Source organism: Meriones unguiculatus, chromosome 20 (assembly GCF_030254825.1).
Source record: "Meriones unguiculatus strain TT.TT164.6M chromosome 20, Bangor_MerUng_6.1, whole genome shotgun sequence".
Taxonomy (NCBI): Eukaryota; Metazoa; Chordata; class Mammalia; order Rodentia; family Muridae; genus Meriones; species Meriones unguiculatus.
The window spans coordinates 19,681,896-19,705,969 of NC_083367.1; the positions used below are offsets into that span (position 1 = coordinate 19,681,896).

A 24,074-nucleotide genomic window follows, 5' to 3' on the forward strand; every position below is an offset into this window, starting at 1 on the left:
TTGTCAAGGATAGAACAGCACAGGGCTGTTCACGGTGAAGACTACATTTCCCAGCCTTCTCTACTACTGTCTATTGGCCTGTGACAAAGCTCCAGCCCATCTTATACAAACAGAAATGTTTTCTTCTTTCTTCTCCTTCCTCTGTCTTCTTCACTACTGCACTGGATTTATTGGCCAGAGCTGGGAGATTATGTAGTAGAAAACAAAGAAACAATGCCAAGAAATGAGGGCTTCTAACAGATACTGTTCATCCAATACTGGCCTACATTTATGGGGGAAAAAGTAAAATCCTCTCATTTTAGCTAAAGTGAACCTTAGTACTTCAGTCTTTTTTGCCTCCTTTCAGGTATAGAAACCCTGCTTATCTTGTTTGGGCTCATGCTTTTTAGATCACATTCACTCTAAAAACCACTTCTTCAGAAGTACCTCCTTTCACATGTTTTATACTTGTTCTCTTTCAGGCCCATTATAAATGTTCTTCCAATCCCTGGACTGTTTTGTCATTCTATTTATCATGGCTTATGTGTTCATTTATTTCTTATTGACTTCTGCCTTAATCTTTAACCTCCAAAGACTGTTTTTACATGGCCTTGGTTTCATTTTCTTCACACCACAGGATCATCTGTGTCCAGCATAGTGCCTGGCACACTCAAGCACAAAAAAATTAAAATATTTATTGAAAAAGTGATTAGGCTCAATGAAGGGTCTTTTCACTCTTGTAGGAACTCAGGACTCTAGAACAGTAACAGTAAACATTGAAAGCTTACATCTGTGATTGCTTAACTTCAGATCATACTGGGAAAGTTTTAAGTAGTTTGAGTAGTTATGAAAGATGTTCAAATGACACAGCACCTAGACATGGTGAAATTTATAAAAAATAAATTAGTAGATAATATGGGAACCTCTCACAAAGAATGAATAAACGATTTAAAGAAAAAATTACAGTTATACACTTTTGCATGATTTTCTCTTCTTTATAATCACCTGCCTAAGACAATTATTTCAAAGGGTGAAAGAGAAAGGAAAATGTAACTAAGTATTACATCATTGTGTGTGCCAGGTAGAAAAAGATGATCTCATTCAACATTAGCAGGAGGAAGGAAAGCTATCTAAAAACAAACTACTTGAAAGAGCCATACACAATTAACAACTGCTACATTTATTACACACACAGTATGCTCTAAGTTTGTTAGACTGATCCCAACACCCAGCATTATACACAGAATTATACACAACCTCCTACAAGAGTACATTTTGGAGTACACAGTTTTCACCAAGCTTTAGATTTTTCCTCAATCCTAAAGACTATTATAAATCTTCCAAAGTATCTTCATGGCTTGTCTTAAAAAGGGCTTGCTTTGATATAACAGAGCAAACAACTCAGTCATTTCATCCTCAAGCATTACTAATGATCATTATTTCCATAATGCACAGTAGAAGACCAGTTTCCCAGTGTTAATTTCAAGCCATAGCCCAGCAGTGGTGGTGCATATCTTTAATCCTAGCAGGTGGATTGAGGACAGCTTGAACTACAGAGTGAGTTTCAGGAAAAAAAAAAATCCAAAATCAATAATAATGATCATAATAATAATAAAAATAAAGTCAAGCCACTGGATGAATGTATAACTGTTTGGATAAATTTCTCAGTGAAGGATTTTCCAGTAAAGAATTATTGAGATCTGCTCTGTAGGCAAAGTCCTTGATGTGTGAGGGAGCATAAGGATGTGGTATTAGGTACCTGGGGCTTGCTGTCTAGCCAGAATGGCTGAATCCATAAGCCCCAGGTCTCAGTGAAAGGCCCTGTCTCAAAAAAGCAAGACAGATGCTTTCCTGAGAAATGTACACAATCACTTGTTCACACACATACACATGAAAAATTATTATTGAGAGAAAACTTAAAGATCATCCTTTTGGGCTAGGGTGTATATCAGAGGTAGACTGTGTATATACCTACGTGCACAATGTTTTGGGTTTCTTCTTCAGCTCTGCAAAAAGGAAAATGAAAAATAAAAATGTTCCTTCCGTGTAGTCTTTTGCCTTCGTTTCATCCCAAGGGCTGACTGTAGTGTTGATGCACATTAGAAACATACTTTAACTGCTTTCTAACAATAGAGTACCAAGAGCACAGCCCCAGGCTTAGACCTGCCAGCCAAACTGAGTATAAGTTCCATGTCCAGGACTTTCCTTAGCTTTGTATGTTCTGGATGGGTCAGAAAAAAACACTTAAAGGAAGATGCTATTCTCTTCCCGTTTCATCATATTTGTCAAACACACACACCCAAGGGCATTAGTTGATTTTTCTTCAATGCTTCTAGGCCATTGGAAATACCCAATGTCTATAAAACCTGTATGACATTTTTATAATGCTATTATCAAAGGTTTCACATAATTCTTTACTGTGGTAACGTTAGAGCTTGATTAAAAACATGACAAAATCCAAGTTGAATTTTGCAGATTGAGTGAGGGCGAGATTATTACTCTGGGCTTGGAAGGGATACTGAGAACACATGACTCTCGGCCATTCCTAGCATTCCACTTTGTAGTTTGTGCCTTAAAGTTTCTGCTCAACCATCTACACAATAGGAACAGTAATATCTACCACCTGTAGATCTGTCATGGAATACTTAGCAGACCGGGGAATGCACTGTTTAAAAGAACAGATTTCCCCTCAGGCTGAATTATAGTTTAAATGCTGACTCTTATTTTTACTAGCTGTTTGACCTTGGTATGAATGTAAAGTAATTGGCCAAGTGTCTGTCACATAGTAAATTATGTATAATCAGCCTCAGTCATTTCTCTCTTGAAAATTATAATTACCCCCAGCATTCATCTTTATTATCTAAAAATGTACATAAAGCAATACATCCAACAATAGAACTTTCATCAACTGGCTTCTAAGGGTCAGGAATCCTATCCTTTCTTATCACCAAAGCCCACACTCCGTACATAGTATGTTCATGTCTTTCTCTGGCTTATGGAGACAGAAGGCCAGTCATAATTCCTTCTGTAAAGATTAAGCCAGCTGTATCAATTAGTCACCTCACTACAGGCTATCTATTACAAAGAAGGGGTGTCCTAATTACTCTGGTCAGAGACAGCAATAGTTATATCCATGGCTTCTGTAAAATCTGTGTGGCATTTACAGAAATAGTGCATACTAGGGGAAAATGTTACTGAGGCAGACATGCATTTAGCATAAATGTTACATAGATTCCAGCCACCTATGAATCCATTTCATAGGTAATCTATCTTTAGAGAAAAATTCTTTCTGATTCTCTATACTCCTGACACTTTATTTGTTCAATCTATAAAAGTTTTATCTGGATCCCATTGCTATTTCAGGAAATTAAAATTGCATTCTCTCTCCCTCCTGTTTCATAGTAAAACTGTGCAGGAGAGCTCCCACACTGTGATTTAACATTCCTATTTAATTTGTTAGAACCATGTATACTTGATTGAAAGTCTAGACTCAGATCGAAGAGATGGCTCGGAGTTTAAGAGCACTGGCTGTTCTTCTAGAGGTTCTGAGTTCAATTCACAGCACAACATGGTGGCTCTCAACCATCTATAGTTAGAAATGGTGCCTTCTAAGGCATGTAGGTATACATGCGGGCAGAACACAGTACAGAAAGAAAAGAAAGAAAGAAAGAGAAAGAGAGATTGAGAAAGAGAGCGAGAAAGAAAACCTTAAAAACGAAGTCGAGAATCTTCATTCTTACTTTTTTAAATGTTTTTATTTATTACAATTAATTCACTTTGTATCCCAGCTGTACCCCCTCCCTTGTCCCTTCCCAATCACTCCCTCCCTCCCTTTTTCCCTCACATGCCCCTTGCCCAGTCCACTGATAGGGGAGGTCCTCCTCCCCTTCCATCTGACCCTAGCCTATCAGGTCTCATCATGACTGGCTGCAATGTCCTCCTCTGTGGCCTGGTAAGGCTGCCTCCCCAAGGGGTGAGGTGGTGATCAAAGAGCCAGGTACTGAGTTAATGTCAGAGACAGTCCTTGTTTCTCTTACTATTGAGCTGTCCTTTCTGAATGAGATGAGCAGCTATCCCTGCAATCAAGGCTTTCATTATCAGCTAATTTCTCTTTAAAAAAAAAACCAAAACAAACAAACAAAAAAACTATTGTTTTTTTCTCTCGAGGAATTAAATATTCTGGTTACACATTCTTAGAAGTGTGACCTGGTTCAATTTTTCATAGTTATAAATACTAACAAAAATAAATACATGAAAAAAAATAAATACATGATAAGACACTTTAAAAAAAATAAGTATCAGAGAATGTTAGCAGGTTGACGATCCATTGAATCCCCAATTTAAGTGAGGAAAGTAAATATAAAAAGTGTCCCTCCTAAACATTTAAAATGTCATATAGAATAGTGGGAAATCAAGGATTTCTAATGGCCCATTAAAGGAAGGCTATTTGTTCTTGAACAAAAATAAATGGAATCTCAGTTCTACCTCTGGCCCTGGATACAGATATGGCATTCAGATTTTCCCCAAAGATAAAAATGCTACTATTTATCATTAAGAATTAATCTGATTCAGCCTCTCAATCACACTGGCCAGAAGACTGTCTAAAGAAAATCTGATTCAATCGAGGCTGTGCAGAAGAGATAGGAGTAATAATTATTCCCTTAATGAGATATTGTACTTATATTCACCAGAAGCCCCTCCACAAGTGCAGCTACTCACAGAGCCACCTTGCACTACTGAGGCTGCACAGTTTCCAGTTCTAACTCCATAAAGCATAGCCCCCTCTCTCTCTGTCTCTGTCTCTCTCTCTCAATACTGGCCAAAGCCTAAGCCTGTGACTCTTGGCTTATTCATACTCTGAAGCTTCCTACTCTATGGCCACACAGCTACTGGTCAACTTCCATCACTGAAATATGCAGGGTTTCTTGGGCCCTAACTCTAAAAGGCATGGCCTTTTAAAGGCATTTGCCTTTTCCACTACACCTTTCTCTCCCAACAGCTGCTGAGATTCACATCTCACGTGCTTTGTTGTTTTCATCTCAAACTCTAATGAAACTATACCAGGGATTCTTTCTGAGGCCACTTTTAAATTGTTTTATTAATAAGGTCAAAACTACGAGGGGAACCTATCACTAGGGTATTTTATAGAAATGCACTGTGAACAGAGAAAATTAGAAAGTATCTCTCCTGAATACTAAGTCTAGACCAACAATTGAAAATGTTAATATGTCTCATTATAAAAGATTTTCTGAGTAATATTCCACTGTGTAGATGAACCACAATTTCTGTATCCATTCTTCAGCTGAGGGGCATATGGGTTGTTTCCAACTTCTGGCTATTAAAAATAAAGCTGCTACAAACATGGTTGGGCAAATATCCTTCTTGTTTACTTGAGCAACTTTTGGATATATGCCTAGGAGTGGTATGACTGGATCTTGAGGAAGCATTTTTCCTAGTTGTCTGAAAATGTGCCAGATTGATTTCCAGAGTGGCTGTAGAAGTTTACATTCCCACCAGCAGTGGAGGAGGGTTCCCCTTTCTCCACAACCTCTACAGCATGTGTTGTCACTTAATTGTTTTATCTTGGCAATTCTGATGGATATAAGGGGAAATCTCAGGGTTGTTTTGATTTGCATTTCCCTGATGGCCAATGAGGTTGAGCATTTCTTTGTTTCTTTGCCATTAGATATTTCCCTATTGAGAATTCTGTTTAGCTCTGTTCCCCATTTCTTTTATTAATTTTATTTTTTTGTTATTAGTTACATTTTGTTAACTCTGTGTCCCAGCTGTATCCTGCTCCCTCATTTCCTCCCAATACCACCCTCACTCCCTCATCTTCGCCCTGCCCCTTTCCAAGTCCACTGATAGGGGAGGATCTCCTCCCCATTCATCTGACCCTGTTTAATCAGGTATCTTCAGGACTGGCTGCAAAATCCTCCTCTGTGGCCTAACAGGACTGCTCCTCCCTTGGGGGAGGGGAGGTCAAAGAGCCTGCCATTGAGTTCCTGTCAGAAAAGTCTTTGTTCCCCTTACTATGGGAAACCAATTGGTTACTGAGCTACCACGGGCTACATCTGAGCAGAGGTTCTCGGTTATATCCATACATGGTCCTTGGTTGAATGTCAGTCTCAGAAAAGACCCCTGTGCCCAGATATATTTGGTCCTTTTGGAGCTCCTATCCTTTCCCCATCATACTAACTCCCCTTCTTTCATATGATTCCCTGTACTCTGCCGAAGGTTTGGTGATGAGTCTTAGTATCTGCTTTGAAACACTACTAGGTAGAGTCTTTCAGCTGCCTTCTGCGGTAGACTCCTGTCATACGTTCAATGCACATTCCATTTGTCTTTCTAAATGAGGATTGATCATTTTACCCCATATCCACTCTCTTGAGTATCTTTTTTAGGTGTATAGATTTCATTATGTTTATGGTATCTTATAGGTCTATATAAGCGAGTATATACCATGTTTGTCTTTCTCCTTCTGGGATATTTCACTCAGAATGATCTTTTCTAGATCCCACCATTTGCCTGCAAATTTCATGATTTCCTCCTTTTTGATTGCTGAGTAGTATTCCATTGTGTAAAAATACCACAATTTCTGTATCCATTCCTCTGTTGATGGACATCTGGGTTGTTTCCAGGTTCTGGCTATTACAAATAAAGCTGCTATAAACATGGTTGAGAAAATATCCTTGTTGTGTACTTGAGCAAATTTTGGGTATATACCTAGCAGTGGTATAGCTGGGTCTTGAGGAAGCACTATTTCTAATTGTCTGAGAAAGTGCCAGGTAGACTTCCAAAGTGGTTGTACCTGTTTACATTCCCACCAGCAGTGGAGGAGGGTTCCCCTTTCTCCACAACCTCTCCAACATGTGTTGTCACTTGAGTTTTTCATCTTGGCTATTCCGATGCGGGTAAGGTGAAATCTCAGGGTCATTTTTATTTGCATTTCCCTGATGGCTAATGAGTTTGAGTATTTCTTTAAGTGTTTCTCTGCCATTCGATATTCCTCTGTCGAGAATTCTCTGTTTAGCTCTGTTGCCCATTTTTTTTATTTTTTATTTAACTTTTTTTAATTTTTCATCAATTACACTTTATTCATTCTGCATCCCCCCATAAGCCCCTCCCTCCTCCCCTCCCAATCCCACCCTCCCTCCTCCCTCTCCTTGCATGCCATTCCCCAAGTCCACTGATAGGGGAGGTTCTCCTTTCCTTTCTGATCTTAGTCTATCAGTTCACATCAAAAGTGGCTGCATTGTCCTCTACTATGGCCTGGTAAGGCTGCTCCCCCCCAGGGGGAGGTGATCAAAGAGCAGGCCAACCAGATTATGTCAGAGGCAGTCCCTCTGCACATTACTATGCACTTGGACTCTGAACTGCCCTGGGCTACATCTGTGCAGGGGTTCTGGGAAGTGGATTACTTGGTTTGTCACTATTCAGCTTCTTTAGTTCTTTGTATATACTGGATATTAGTCCTCTGTCAGATAAAGGGTTAGTGAAGATTCTTTCCCAATCTGTAGGCATTTGTTTTGTTTTGACGACGGTGTCCTTTGCTTTACAAAAGCTTTTCCGTTTCATGAGGTCCCATTTATTGATTGTTGCTCTTAGAGCCTGTGCTCTTGGTGTTCTATTCAGGAAGTGGTCTCCTGTGCCAATGAGTTCTAGGCTGTTTCCCACTTTTTCTTCTAACAGATTTAGAGTATCTGGTTTTATGTTGAGGTCTTTGATCCACTTAGACTTTAGTTTTGTGCAGGGTGATAAATATGGATCTATTTGCATTTTTTTCTGCATGTGGACATGCAGTTGGACCAGCACCATTAGTTGAAGATACTATCTTTTTTCCATTGTATGGTTTTGGCATCTTGGTCAAAGATCAGGTATCCATAAGTGTGTGGGTTTATTTCTGGGTCTTCTGTTCCATTCCATTGATCCACCATTCTGTTTCTATACCAGTACCATGCAGTTTTTAAAACTGTTGCTTTATAGTACAGCTTAAGATCAGGGATGGAGATATCTCCAGAAGATCTTTTATTGTAGAGGATTGTTTTTAGCAATTCTGGGCTTCTTGTTATTCCATATGAAGTTGAGGGTTTTTCTTTCAAGGTCTGTAAAGAATTGTCTTGGTAATTTGATGGGAATTGCATTGAATCTGTAGATTGCTTTTGGTAATATGGAATATTACTAAGCAATGAAAAATAAGGAAATCATGAAATTTGCAGTTAAATGGTGGGACCTGGAAAGAATCATCCTGAGTGAGCTATCCCAGAAACAGAAAGACATACATGGTATATATTCACTTATATAGACATAAAATAGGATAAACCTACTAAAATCTGTACATCTAAAGAAACTAATCAAGAGGGAGGACCCTGACTAAAATGTTCAATCCCCATCCGGAAGGCAAAGAAGATGGACATCAGAAGAAGAAAACAGGAAACAACATGGGAACCTGCCACAGAGGGCCTCTGAAAGGCTCTGTCCTGCAGACATCAAAGCAGACACTGAGGCTTATGGCCAACTGTTGGGCAGAGTGCATGGAAGCTTATGAAAGAAGTGGGAAATAGTAAGATCTGGAGAGGACAAGAACTCCACAAGGAGAGCAACAGAACCAGAAAATTTGAACACAGGGGTCTTCCCAGAGACTCATGCTCCAACCAGGTACCAGGCATGAAGATAACTTAGAACCCCTGCACAGATGTAGCCCATGGTAGTTCAGTGTCCAAGTGGGTTCCATAGTATTGGGAAGAGGGACTGCCTCTGACATAATCTGATTGGCCTGCTCTTTGATCACCTCCCCCTGAGGGGGGGCACAGCCTTACCAGGCCACAGAAGATTATAATGCAGCCACTCCTGATGAGATTTGATAGACTAATATCAGAAGGTAAGAGAGGGGGACCTCCCCTATCAGTGGACTTGGGGAGGGCCATGTGTGAAAAAAAATGGATAGAAGGCGGGATTAGGAGGGGAGGAGTGAGGAGTTTATGGGGGGATACAAAGTAAATAAAGTGTAACTAATAAAAGTTAAAAAAAAAATTCTGGACCAGGCATGGTGGTACACACTTACAATCCTATCATTGGGAGGGTAAAGCAGGAAAAAAGTCATTGACTTTGAGGCAAGCCTGGGCTACATAGTTAGTTCCACATCAGCCAAGGCTACAATAGTATCCTGCCTCAAACAACCCAACTCTGTGCCTATAAAAAATTCATAGAAATATGTTGTACTGTGAGAATGGGTTACATAGAAAAACAAATATATTCTTCTGAAATAATAAAAGTCCAGTCTTTCCTCCTAGAACCCAACTAATTTTATTTTATTTTCAGTATAATTTTGGGAGAATAGGTAAGTAAAGGTATTTTGAAGCAGTAGTGGTATTAGCAAAACCAGCACATAGCTGCCAAAATATATCAAAAGATAAGGCAAAACTGCATGTTGCAGAAGCAAAGAGATTAAAAAAAAAATACAGACATTAAACAGCAGGTTCTCATTGTCTGTTTCTAAGACACTAGAGAAAAGAACCTATTCCTAGACCCACCACAGAGCTGTGCATTCAGAACCAGCAGGAAGCAGTAGCAGCATTAGGAACACAGAACTTTTCAAAGAACTTGAGTTGTGGCAGATAGTGTGTCACGTTTCTGTAAGCATTGCCTTGCTTCGTATTTAGAATAATTTTATTGGATCTGTACCGGTATTAGAGAAGAGCAAGTCCCTGACTCTGAGGCCAGCTTGCTCTATACAACAAGTTCCAGAACAGTCAAGGCTACACAGAGAGACTCCGTAGCTAACAGACAGACATACACACACAAACAAAATCAAAGAAGAGAAAGCCAAGACAAAGAACAGTGCAGAGCACTGTCCCAGGATGTTCTGCTATGAATGGAAGACTGAGGGTCAAGCTATGCAGGTGTACCTCAGAGTCAAAGTTTTTGATCAGTATTTAAACTACCAGCCAATACAGTTAGGTCAGGCTTGGGCAGTCCTGAAGTCACCCTCTTCTAGTGAAGAAACTGAAATCCAAAAGCTGAAATGTTTGGTCTAAGACAAATCTTTACGTGCATGTTTAAGAAAAGAGTCAACCACTGCTTGAACCAACTATTCTCAAATGTTACTCTACAAATGTTTCTTCAGGTAGGCAAAGAGCAGACTGTATTAAAACCTATTTTGTTAGTTCTTGTTGTGCTTCTGTGGCCATAGTGTTGTTCTTGGGCAAAGTCTACCTTTTCCTACCCAACATTTAGTTACAGATTGTGACACATGCCAATCGGAATGAGAAAATCTTGATTTGGGTAATTTCTCAAAGTAAGGATTGGAAAGAAAAGGAACCATCCCTAAAGTGAGGTAATAACAGACAAGAAGGAGATATGAATGACATAATGTGTATTGCGTGGGTGAATGCATGGGTGTATGCGTGTGCGTGTGCATTATGCACATCTGTGCATTGGGGGAGCCAGGGCTTGAGTGTACTCTCCTACACATATGAATACGGGGTCAGAAGTTGACCTCTATTTCTTTCCACCTCATTCTTGGAACAGGTTCTCTCACTAAACCAGAAAGTCATCATTTTGGCTAGAACTGATTGTCCAGGAAGCTCATGGGATTCACCTGTCTCTGCTCTCCCATTGGTCTCTGAGTTTTAGTTGAATGCTACCTTGCCTGTCTTTCATGTGGATATTAGGGATCCAAACTTGGGTCCCAATGCCCAGCAAGCACTTTTCCTATTGAGCTATTTCTTCATATCTGGCTGATATAATCTGAAGAATAAAATAAACCATAATTCTAAGATGCTTTTTTAAGGGTGGCCTTCCTCATTCCAAGATGATCATGTTAAATCTCTATGGTAAACATGCTTAGGGCTTTGCTCTAAGGACTTTGTATAGTATATAGAGGCAGGTATAATACTCAGAATGATCAGGTTGATGCCAAGCTGAAACCACACACACACTTGATATATCAGATCAGGACAAAAGCCTTACTTATTAAAATTGTACCTTGTCACTCCTAAACAATCAAGGTGATTTTGTAAGACCACAACATGGATAATCAACATATATTCCAAATAAAAAGACTGTACCACAATGGTGCAGTCAGAATAGAAAGGCAGGGCTAAGATTGTAAGTGCTGGGATCACAGTGTGCTCCTTTCCCAATGGTGCACAAGTGTTTCATGTCAAACCAACCTTCATCACTTCCACCTGCAGGTCTTCATTGAGTGAAGGCGTCACTTTCACAGCATTCAGAATCTGATTGAGCAGCTGCTTCTCATCAGAGTCAGTCTCCACGGATACAAACCTCTCTTCTGACAGGAGCTTCTGTAAAGAGGCACAAGGCAGTGATTGCAGCCTTTTCCTGTTGTATCTGATTAGATATGATGCTCATTTTTCTTACTCAGGATAAGTTAGCTGGAGGTCATCAGGCAAGAACTCATAGTACAAACCATTAAAAGGACAAGTACATAAAACTTTAGAAAATGAGTTTTGGAAAAAGTATCTTTCTAATACTAGGTAATTCACTCTATATTTCATCAAGTAAAATGCTATGTGTTGGCCATCTAGGTTATTCAGGAAGTGTAAATAAAGGATAAATATTCAAAAGAAATCCAAGCCAATAGAATAGTCACAGGCACACCCTTTCTAAGTTTTGACACATGATAGAAAAAGGTTTTGAGTACATGAGTTAATTTTTCAGGTATGTCTATTTTAATTACCTAATGTGAACCATCATTTATTCAGAGATTATTTCTGAATTCAAAACCCTTAATATGTAACCCACTAGAAAGTGAAGGCATTCACTTGCATGAGGACATCAGGGGAGCTTGTGGATTAGGATTTTGCTACTCAGGACAATGCTTATTTGTCCAAAATTCCTTCTATGCTTATGAGCCTACAACTCCACTATTTCATGTTTCTCTAGAGTCACATAGATGAATCATCCAAAACACATGAAGAACGTGCTGTGAAAATGAGGAAAGGGCTTTTGGCACGGCCTAACACTAGAGTAACATTTTCAAGTCAGAACTTAGGAGGCAGTCAGGGTACATTCCGCTAAGCTCTCTCACATAAACCCTACAATTCTCCCTCACAAGGTTGTAATTAGGTTGTTCTCTCCAATTCTGAATTAGTGCAATGTGTATATTTTCTCCCCACTGAGACTCAGTACTGGGCTTTATATTTTTTCTTGGCCCAATTTGTTCTTTTCCATTGTAACTTAGCTGCAGCAGGAATCTGTTTAAAACCCTATAGTATCCTTCAGGGCAGTCCAGAGCTGAAGTTTATATAGAAGCTGTTTTACAGTGAAAAAGTCTTGGAAGCTCTGCATTTTTGCCTAAAGTTACCAGGCCATAGGAAGCAAGGGACAGACTCAAAGAAATAAGACTAGGCCATTAATCACTAGCATGAATACAATTAAGCAAGCCCTTGAAAACATGGAACAGCAACTTTGAATGTTTCAGCATTGGAAAAGGAAAAGAAAATGGGAAAAGAAAACTACAATCTATATGATATTAGAGAAAAAGTAAAAATGCAGCGTGTCAAAACAGTCCCTTATTTATTTTTTTTCAGACAGTCCAACTGCAGAAATAAAAAGCCTTTGAATATTAAAATACATTGTATCTACTTCCAATTCACTGAGGCTAACGGGTGCTGATTTCTGACTCTTTCATAAGGCGTCAGAAGGCAGCAGGGTCTATCTAAGCCTAAAAACATGAAAATTTCCCATGCTAAACACAAATACAAGAGGACAAATGTCACTGTTAAACTTCTCTGTGTGTCTTAGAGACCAAATGCCTTATGGAAACAATATGTCTCTAAAGCCATCACCTTTACACAGTTGGGATTAAAGGCATTCTGTGGTGTAAAACACAAACTCTCAAGCGGTATTTTAGGATTAGAGCAAAGGATCTTTTTCTTTCAAGTTTTGTTCTAGAAACAAAATATATTAATTCACTCACCAACCTAATTCTAAAATAAGAAAGCAAAACGAGTTAGATTCAGAAAGACAAATATGTTGTTTTTGTTTTATTTCTAGAGCTTGTATTTTCCAGAAATACATAAAATCATATATATGTTAGAGGAAGGAAGAAGTCTAGAAGAAAGAATGAAACAGAGGGACTAAAGACAGGGAAACACAGGGGCTCAAGGACAAACAGAGAGAGTAGGGTGAATATTGTCAAATCACATGATAAATTTGCATGAAATATTTTGATAAAACATTATTATCATGCATGGTGACTATATGCCATCAAAATGCCATGTCACATGCAGGAAAATTGTTAAATAGAGATCATCATATTCACTCAGCCTTAGAAAAACAAGAATGTTTTCTCTTATTTGTGGTTAACAGGTGTCATGTAGATACAAAAAATTAATAATCTTGTATGGATACATGGCATAAAAATAGAAGAGTAAGGTCTAGGGAAACAAAGAGGCCTAATGGGAGCAGGGAGGAGAGAAACAGGAGTTCAAAGGACATGGGGGAGTCTGCCCAATGCATAATATATAACTGTATAAAAGTTTAATGAGAAATTGATAAAAAAAACATATAAAATCATTTTAGTTTACGATCAATCCTAATTACACCAAACCTGAGATGTGAAATACAGATGAGATTTGAATTGATATGGACTTCTTGAAGGCTCTTTTTATTGGGAACCCTAACTTTCAAAATGGAGCTCTTCAAAAAATGTTCATCTTCATGTGGGCTCAGCAGGGCCCCTATGAATCAATCTCTGACTACACTGGCTCAACCAAGTAATGCTGTAGCCAGAGAAATTCTAGAGGCTAGAAGATCTTTTCCCTTCTGTGGCTATTCAATCAAATGTATACACAGCCAGTATTTAAAATGCTAATGATTTGTTCTTTCAATGCCAAAGTGGTCTGTCAAGTTCTGTCACATGACTAGATCCAAAGTCATACCTGCATCCCTGCCAAAGCATGTTGGGCCAGCTTCACGTTCTTTGATTCCAAAGCCAACTGGAGAGGCAGCAGGCATTTCTCCCTGGCAGACATAGGAACAAGTACAACATGCGAGTTCAGCAAACCTGGCAGTCATGCCTTATGCATAGCCCACAACCACCACCACTCGAACCCCATCACTATAACTCCAACCTCCACCCCAACCCCCCCACCCGAAACCCCACCACCATCCCAAACCCCATCACCCCGAACCTCATCACCACCACCACAGTAACCACCCCTAAGACCCCAAAGCCCATCCCCACTCCCCCAAACCTCACCATTCCAAATCCTACCACCATCACACAAAAAACTAGAAACCATCATGAAATTCCACATGGCTTAAAGAGCAACAAAGTTATACATAAATGACCACACATCAGGAGCTTGCATTCTTAATGTGGCTGCAGGATGAACAAATAAAATTACTTCCTCTAACGGTTATATGGTATGCTAATTACCATAGAGGGGGTCTAGGAACCCTTCCCCAGATTAATGGGTTGCTTGTACCCAGTACACCAGGTATGAACAGCTCTAGGGAGCAGCACCTACACAAATTTCCATGCCCCACTCAGAACCTTTTTCCTACCTAAAAAATGGCAGAAATATAGCCACATATCAAGAGCTTTAGTCTATGAGAGACACAAAGAAACAACACAGATGTTGTTTTAAACAGCTTAAAGCTCAAAAACAAAACAAAAAAACAACAAACAAATACAGAATTATACTATGGTAGAAATTAGCCAAAAGAGCCACAAAGACAAAAACATTTTGCATTAGAATCATTCACTTTAAATAATTAAACAAAAGGTTAAAATTTTTAAATAATCCATCATTTATAATTATAATCAAGCTTTCATTCCTCCATGGGTTCCAGTGGTACAACAGAACAAATATCACTTTATTTTTCCTGTTTACCACCAATAAACCAAAGCAGACTCATTTTTAAAAATCTGTTAATATTTTCAGCAGAAGCCAAAATGATGAGAGAGTGAGCCACAGAGTTAGACTCTAAGGTTTCATTTGTTCATTTGTGGAGGAATAAGGATCATTGCTATAGAGAACAATGAAGCAGAAAGTTAAGTATAGTCTTGATTCCTTCCTCTCCACTCCACAGGTTTATAGCCGGCTGTGGAATCCTTCACCATCAGTGACCCACAGACCCAGTCTCTGAAACTCTCTGATAGCAGCAGACAACAGGCCAGCAGGAAGAAGACTTGGTGATTAATCAAGTCTTTTCACTTCTCCCCTTAGACTCAATGTCTACTTTTATATGACGACTGGGGAACAGTGCTGCCAGCTTACAGTATGAACATCTTTTGGCAGATAGATGATATTACTTCCAGATGGGTGAATGTAACTTTGTCATTGTTATCAGAATTATCTGCCTTTCTTAGTGACAAGGCAAAAGCACTGTTGAGCAGTTGAATATAGAAGGAAGAGATGAGGTTTCCAATTTTGTTTCTTTTGTTCATTTATAACTAGTTCATAAGCTTGTAAAAATAATTCGAAGGGTGAAAACAGGGGGAGGAAGAGTTAACAGCAGAAGCAGCCCTGGATTTTACCTGCAGACCCTGAAGCAATCAAATCTCCATCAAAATTAATTTACTATGAAAGAACTTTCATCTTCAATTTGGAGTCAGTGAAGGCACAACACCAAGAAGCAACCCAGGAAATCCTAATGCCTCAGTGCTGAATAGCCTGATGCAGGAAAAATCTATGAGGAAGTTGCAGGCTGACATTGAACATGAGTTATGTATTACAGATCAAGGCAAGTATGAGTGCCACATCCATAAACAGCAGGAATTCTTTTGCAAATGCCCTGTGGGAAGCAATGCTGTGCTCATACACAACTAAAAATTTACTACCATCCACCATCTGCATAAGTAACTCCTATTGTCCTTATTCTACCTTGTGACTGACTTGGGCCATATTGCTGACAAATTTCAAGAGTGCCAGGCTGTATTATGACTCTGAAGCACTTTATTAGTCTGTTCTTCATGTTGACAGGAAGGCAGGCCTGGTAGGGTGACATGGTTTCAACTAAGTTTGTGCTGAGTTGAAAGTTATCAGTTAGTGTGAAAGATATGGGACTCATGCAGAACTGAACAAAATTGTAATTTTGTTAGGCCGTAGCCTCCCATCCAATAAAAAAAGGCATATCTTAAAGCCAATACTGACCTGGGCACAATGGTTTACACCTGCAATCCCAGAACTTGGAAGATTGAGGAAAGAATATTGTTAAGAGTTTGAGGCCAGCCTGGTCTACATAGTGAGATCTGCCAGGTCAGATTCTGAAGTAAGTGAGACTCTTATCTAAAATATAACACAATAATAACCAGAATTGAAGTAAGGTATGCATGGATTATAGAGCAGGGAATGGCAGAATATTTCAATAAGGAGGTAGATAGGTAACATGAGCTGTGCATTTTATGTGGTCTCTGTTAGAACTGCTCAATTCTGCCAGATAAAAAAGCAGCCACAGACAATAAGTAAATCAATAAGCATTGCCATATTCCAATAAAACTGTATTTATAAAACTAGGCAAGGGGCCAGATTTGACCAACACACTAGTCTGCCTGTCCTGACACAGATCATGCCTTAAATATGGCCAGAGCAGATTTAGCCTTCATGTGTATCCAGGTTTTACAGGACATGGGGTGAACTGCCTTGAAAAGGCATTGCCAAAACCAAAGACAGTGTCAGAAATCTCTCTTCAATAATAAGTGCTTTGGACAACTATCGCTGTCAACAAAGACTTCACTGGGCACTAAACCAAGGTCTCCTGTCCATCCATTACATAAACATTTTGTGCCTTCAATGGGCCAGCTAACATATAGAGTTCTGGGCATGAGCTACCAAGCAACAGGACAGAGAAGGTGATATTGTTTATCCATATTCAGAAGGAACTAGAAGAAGAGAATTGTTTTCAGCATGCACTGTTTCCATATTTTTTTTTGTAACTTTGAAAGAAAACTACCTATCCTCAATTCATGTGTTTAGGGGAGAAACCTGGGTTAAGGGAAGTATTACAGCCTGCAAAAGTCCACTCAATTCAAATGTATTGGAGACAATTTAAATCTAAGTCTGACAGCCTAAGCCAAATTCCTATTAACATCCTTTGGTATTAAAAGTGCAGAGCAAAGCTATAATAGCTATTTAATAACAATTTTAGATCATAGTTAAAAAAAATCTATCTTGTCCTGAAAAAATCCAAGACAAAAGGGGAGAGCAGAGGGGAGTTGTATGCCAAACTTAAACACAAATGAAAATGTCCATGTGAAATCTAGTATCATGTACAATGAAAACAGGACAATTAAAAACATTACTTGGGCATTAAGATGGTGGCACATGGTATCTAAAAGGCAGGTCAGCAATGACTGCAGGGCAATCCACAGGCCAGGCCATGCAGTGGACACCAAAACGCCAGCATCTGTTTTCCCCGGAGAGAGGAGAGTACATGGCAAGGGGAATGAGCAGGTCCAACCTCAGGTCACCCTGAGGTGACCTGAAAAATTCCTAGGGTTCCCACCAGCACAAGGTCTCAGCCTCTAGCCACTGGCCCATTCTCACCATCCTGTGAATACCTTCCAGACACCAGGGCACTCAGCTCCAACCACGGGGCTCCAACCTTGGGGTCCATCGAAACAGCCTCAGCTGCCATTCCAAAACTCAAACTCTCTCCTTTAGGAGACCAGCCAGATCTCTGACTTCACAGGTTTTCCAAAATGCCTATGCACAGTGAGCACAGTGTCTGAGAACAGTGTCTGGGTAGTTAGAGCTCATTATCCTTGGAAATAGAAAGCCAGTAGTGGGGTGGATGACTCCAGGACTTTATCTGGTGAGAAGAGGGTCCCTGGGCTCTTGAAGAGTCCAGTTGGTCCCAGGATCATATATCTGAGCAGAGCTTTGGGCAATTCCCTGAGAACAGCCTACCAGCCTGAGACCATTCCCACCAATGTAAGCCCTCTAATCTAAGGGGGGGTACTGTAGGAATCCAGCTGCCTGCCCAAGGCTCTTGTTCCACCCCTCAGAAATCCAATGAATATCAGGAACTACTAGCCCATGCCAGAGACAACCAGATGCCTGAAGGCCAGCGCTAAAACACAATCAACAAAAGCCAGAGCAATATGGATCTCAAGAACCTAGGTATTCCACAGCAAGCAGCCCTTGATACCCTAACACAACTGAAACACAGGAAAATGACCTTAAATCTATGCTTAAGAAGATGATAATGGTGGAAATGAATGAAATCTTTAAAGAAATACAGGAAGATAAAAACAGATTGAACCTTTAGAAAGGAATGAATAAATCACTCAAAGAAACACAGGAAAATACAAACAAACAGGTGAAGGAAATCAATAATCAGTTCAAGATCTGAAGATGGAAATAGAAACAATAAAGAAATCACAAACTGAGCAAAATCTGTAGATGAACTTAGGAAAAACAAACAAACAAACAAACAGGAATGACAGAGGACATCCACAGCAGAAACGAGAGATGGAGGAAAGAATCTCAGGTATTGAAAACACAATGAAAGAAATCAATACATCTTTCAAAGAAAATGTTAAGTCTAAAGTTTTTCTGGCACAAAATATCCAAGAAATCAAGGATACCATGAAAAGACAAAACCCAAGACTAATAGCAATAGCAGGAAAAGGAGAATCTTGTCTTTATTGTAGTAAGTTTAGAAAGGAGTGATGGGTCAGATAATGTGTTTATTATTTGCTCTATGATTACCATGGTGGCATTATCCATCCCACTATCACAAATAAGAAGACACAGACACCTGCTAGATTTTATAATGGCCTTATTTACCTTGGGGCAGCAGATATTCCTACCTGTGCTGTCCTAATCACCTCACCACCCATTTCTCAACACGATCTAATGGCATCCTCTTTAACCATCCTCTCTTCCATCCATAATCTTATAAATACTTGCATTTATTCTTCATCTGGGCCTTTTCATGCCTTTATTGGAGTCCTTCCTCCTGACCTCATGTGGTTTTTTGATCCTGGCTAACCCACCATGGCATCCTCCTCCTTCCTTTCTTTCCTTCCATCTACTTTCATGATTCTCTCTGCTTCCAAAGCCTTGGGAACCTTAGCTACTCCTACCCCATTCTGCCCTGTTCAGGTATAGGCTGTTTGATCAATCAATCAAATTTGTCTTAGGCAAGTTTACAAAACAAAGATAGGTGTGACCAGACCTTAAGGGGCAGTAATATGCATCAGACCAACCACCAACATAACTCCAAGGCCCAGAAAATATTTTCAACAAAATCATAGAAGAAAATTTTTCCAATCTAAATAAAAAGATGCCTACAAGCATATAAGAGGCCTACAGAACACCAAATAGATTAGACAAGAATAGAAAATCCTCCCACCACATGATAATCAAAACAGTAAATGTACAGAACAAAGAAAAATATTAAAAGCTCAAGGGAAAAAGGCCAAGTACCATACAATGGCAAACCTATCAGAATCACACCTGAGTTCTAAGCAGAGACCATAAAAGCCAGACTCGCCTGGGCAGATATCTTGCAAACCCCAAGACACCAAATCAACAAAATCAGTGTCACTGTAGAATTCTCCAAACTTACAAGGAGGAGCTAATACCAATACTCTTCAAACTATTCCACAAAATAGAAACAGAAGAAACATTATCAAACTCATTCTATGAAGCCACAGTCACCTTGGTACCTAAACAAAGACACAACAAATAAAGAGAATTTCAGTACAATTTAACTTAGCACCATCGATGAAAAAGACTCAATAACATACTCGCAAACCAAATCCAAGACCACATTAAAAATACCATTCATCATTACCAAGTAGGCTTCATGGCAGGAATGAAGGGGTGGTTCAATATACGAAATACATCAATGTAATCCACCATATAAACAAACTGAAAGTGATCATCTCCGGAGATGCCAAAAAAGCATTTGACAAAACCCAATACCCATTCATGTTAAAAGTCTTGCAGAGATCAGGGATACAAGGCACACACCTAAACATATTAAAGCCAATATACAGCACACCTATAGCTAACATCAAAGTAAACAGAGAAAAACTTAAATCAATTCCACTGAAATCAGAGACAGGACAAGGCTGCCCACGCTCTAACTCTTCAATATAGTACTTGAAGTCCTAGATAGAGCAATAAGACAACTAAATGAGATCAAGGGGATACAAATTGGAAAGGTCAAGACCTGAAGAAGCTAATTAAGAAGCAGGACCCTAGGGAGGATGCTTAATTCTCATTCAAAAGAACAAATGGAATAGACATCAGAGGCAGTTGAAGAGAGTGAACAGGATGGGAATCTACTATAGATATCCTCTGAAAGATTCCACCCACAGGGGATCAAAGCAGATGCTCAGACTCACAGCCGAGCTTGGGCAGGGCACAGGGAGTCTTATGGAAGTGTGGGAGTATAGAACGACATGGAGGGGCCAGGAGTGCCACAGGGAGACCAACAGAGCCAACACATCTGGGCTAGGATAGGAGAGCTGCAGAGTCTAATACTCCAAGCAAGAACCATGCATGGAGAGGACCTACAACCCCTTGCTCATACAGATGTAACCCATAGGCACCTCGGTCTCCATGTGGGTGCCCAAGTAAGGGGAGCCAGGGGCTATCTGTGACATGAACTCTGCTGATGACTCTTTGATCACTTCCCCCTGTCAGAGTGGTCTTCTCAGGCTACAGAGAAAGAGGATGCAGGAAGCCCTAATGAGACTTGATAGGTTTGGGTCAGTTGGTAGGAAGGCTCCCATTTCCTAAAGAATATGGGAGAAGGATAGGAGGAAGAGAGAGGGAGTGTGAGACCAGGAGGAGATGAGGGAGGAGTTACAATCAAGGATGTAAAATAAATATACTTTTAAAAATAAATTAAAGAACTTTCTTGGGGTTGTGAAGATACACAATATAGTGGAGAAAGTACTTGTTACAGAAGCATGAGGATGGAGTTCAGAAGCCACACAAAAGCTTGGCTGTTATGGCAGCCATCCATAAACTAAGCACTTAGAAGAGAGAGACAGATGATCCAGGAAAGCCTGGCTAGCTAAATTAATTAAATGTTCTATATTTATTCTACTTCTGCAGTGAAGCACTCTAACCAGAAGAAACTTAGGATAAGGAAGAGAAGGTTTATTTCAACTTAAAGGTTACCGCTCATCATTAGGAGAAGTCAGGGCAGGAGCTCAAGTGAGAAGCAGAGATCATGGAGAAAAGCTAGTGCTTGTGTGCTTTCCCTTCCCCTTCTGCCTCCAAAGATTTATTTATTCTTATGTGTATATGTGTGTGCTTGAGCTTGCGGAGGCCAGAAGAGGGTGTTGAATCTCATGAAACTGGAGTTATAGGTGACTGTGAGTTGCCTGATGTGGGTGGTTCTCTAAAAGAGCATCAAATGCTCTTAAATTCTGAAACATCTTCTTAGGCACTTTAGCTTTTTTTTTTTTTAAGCCCAGGACCTCTGCCTAGTTTTATGTCAACATGACACAAGCCAACTCTCATTTAGGAAGAGGAAAATTCCAATTGAGAAAACACCTTCACCGATTGTCCCTTGGGATACTTGTGGTTCATTTTCTTGATTTATGTGGGAGGGCCCAGCTCGCAATAGACACTGTTACCCTGGGGAGGGTGACCTTGGAACTATAAGAAAGCAGGCTGAGGAAAAAGCAAGCAGCCTTCTTCCATGGCCTCTGTATCATTTCCTGCCTCAAGGCTCCTGCCCTGAGTTCCTACCCTGGCTTCTTTTGGTGATGGATTTGATATGGAAATGTAAGTAAAATAAACCCCTTTCTCCCCAAAATGCTTATGTTCCTAGCATTTTATTCCAGCAGTGAAATCCCTAAGATGGGTCTCCCACATCAATTAACAATTAAGATAATTCCCACAGGTCAATCTGATCTGAGCATTCCCTAATTAAACTCCATTCTCAGGTAACTTTATAGGCTGTGTCAGCTGGTAGTGAAAACTCACCCGGACACTAAGATTGGCAAACTCTGAATTTAACAAGACACCCTGAATCAGCAAATAAATTAGTTATTGAAGAATAACTGAAGAAGACACTCCATATCATCTTGGGACTTACACATGCACATGCATACGTGTGCCTATGTGTATGTAAACACTCATATACACACATCAGGCACATATATACATACATCATACATATATACATACACATTACTTTAAAATAAAAAAGCAAATAAATCAAATAAATGAATCTGGCAAAGCACTTTCTTCCAGACAAGCTGTGTTAGTTACTGTCTGAGTGCTGTGAGAAAATACCATGACCAAGGCCACTTACAGAAGAAAGGATTTACTTGGGCCCAAATTCTGTAGGAATAAGAGGATATTACCACCAGCACAGGGAAATATGGCTACAGGTAGCCATGGCTGGTGGAGCTGAAAGCTGAGAGACCACAAATAGGAACCACAGAGTGAGCTAGGGATGGTTACAGGTTTTCAGGCCTTAAAGCCATCCTCAGTGACCCACTCCCACCAACAAAGCCATGTCTACTAAGCTCCCACAAACAGCATCACTAACAGGGGAGCAAGTATTCAAATACCTGACAGTATTGGTGACATACTGTCATTCATTCAAACCACAACAGGAAGAAATGTACTATTTTCCCAGAGACTCATGGGCTCTACTCTCCCACCAGTTCCACAGGGATCCCAAGTCACTGCACTGAGGGAAAAGAACTCTGCTCAATATAGCAGAAACTTATGGATCTATGCTGAGTCAGGGGCTACTTTGCTGGCTTGGCTGGGTTCAGAATTCTGCTAGATAGTCTCTGACAAGATTTACATAGATCCCTGGGCACAGGATTTAGAGAGATGGCTGATTGTCCTTACAACTAAGGTCCCTCGGCCCCTCTTATTCTACAGCTCCAGAGTAGTCTCTGTCCAGCTAGAAAGGAATGCAAGCAGGAATCAACAGAATTCATGGGCCACAACCCATTTCCTCCCTTGCCCTCTGCTATCACTAAAGCCCTCCTGTCTTCCTTTTGTAAAGTGACTTTAATGAGAAAGTGCATGACAGGCTTCTGAATTGGAACTGAGGATGAGATGGATAATAAAGATGCAATGTGACACACACTCAGTCCCCTTGCACCTTCAGAACAAAGATAAATCACCTTTTTCTCTTTCTAGATGCTGTCTCATTGGGACAAAAGCATAAGAAAACCAACATTCATTTAAATTTAGTGACCACATTTATGTACAGGCAGGTGCAAATTCATTCTTTCCTAATTAACTGAAGGGATCAGGCTCCAGTTTCATGTCCTGACATGCCATTATTTCTTGAAAAATAATTAGCAGAATGCATTCTCACACCAAAGATGTTATCCTGTGACACAGTGTCTGATTATGTCTAGGAGACTGAACTTGTCTCCTTGACTGCTCCGTCACAGATCACAAACCAGCTTTATTGGGCGGGGAGACAACAGAGGACAAAGAGAAAATTAAATAGAATGGGAGAGAACTATCACTTATTAATAATTACTTGCTACAGGACAAGAAATAAGAATTTTTAGTGAAATCACATATTTTTCAAAGATTGAGGTGATTCTTCTTGGATGCTCTGGGTGGGGAGTATCAACAAGGCACTTCATATTTTTAAGATAGGCTTATACTCTACAATTTTAGAACCTTGATTTGAACCATATATTAAGTCACTATATAATCATAGTGTCTCTTCTTGATATTGGAGGCTTTTAATTACAATATGCCACACTATGCAACTTATTTCCTTTGATTACAACATGTAAAATTTAATTACAAAGACAAAATTCATATTTTATTGAATTATTACTTTTGAAAATACAGATTTGCTATGCTTTGAACATGGCTTGTTGCCACCAAAACTCAAGTTGGAGTTCGGTCCCCAGGGCAGGAATGTTGTAAGGCAAGGCATGGTAGGAAGTATCTGGTCACAGGGACAGAGTCATCCTGAAGAAGTTAATTCTCTCTCTCAGAACTAAGTTCTTGCCTTTTTGGAAATATATGATGTATTTAAGAGTAGGCAGTGAAAAAGTGAATAAAACTGTGTTTGTCCATAGGTACCAATTGGTCCATATTCCCCCAAGATGGAAGTAGCACATCATCACTAGAAGCCAAGAAGATGCCAAATTCCTGATT

At 39.8% G+C, this 24,074-nt stretch overlaps 1 protein-coding gene across 1 annotated transcript in view; it reads right to left on the reverse strand.

Moving 5' to 3' along the window:
* The window catches only part of Arfgef3 (ARFGEF family member 3), a 169,006-nt gene that overhangs the window by 102,198 nt on the left and 42,734 nt on the right, over positions 1 to 24,074 (reverse strand). Inside the window, exons 3-4 of the mRNA XM_021658764.2 lie at positions 13,887 to 13,968; positions 11,154 to 11,285 (exon numbers count right to left, since the gene is read on the reverse strand). Coding sequence (XP_021514439.2) covers positions 11,154 to 11,285; positions 13,887 to 13,968 — 214 coding nt within the window. The remainder of the gene's footprint in view (positions 1 to 11,153; positions 11,286 to 13,886; positions 13,969 to 24,074) is intronic.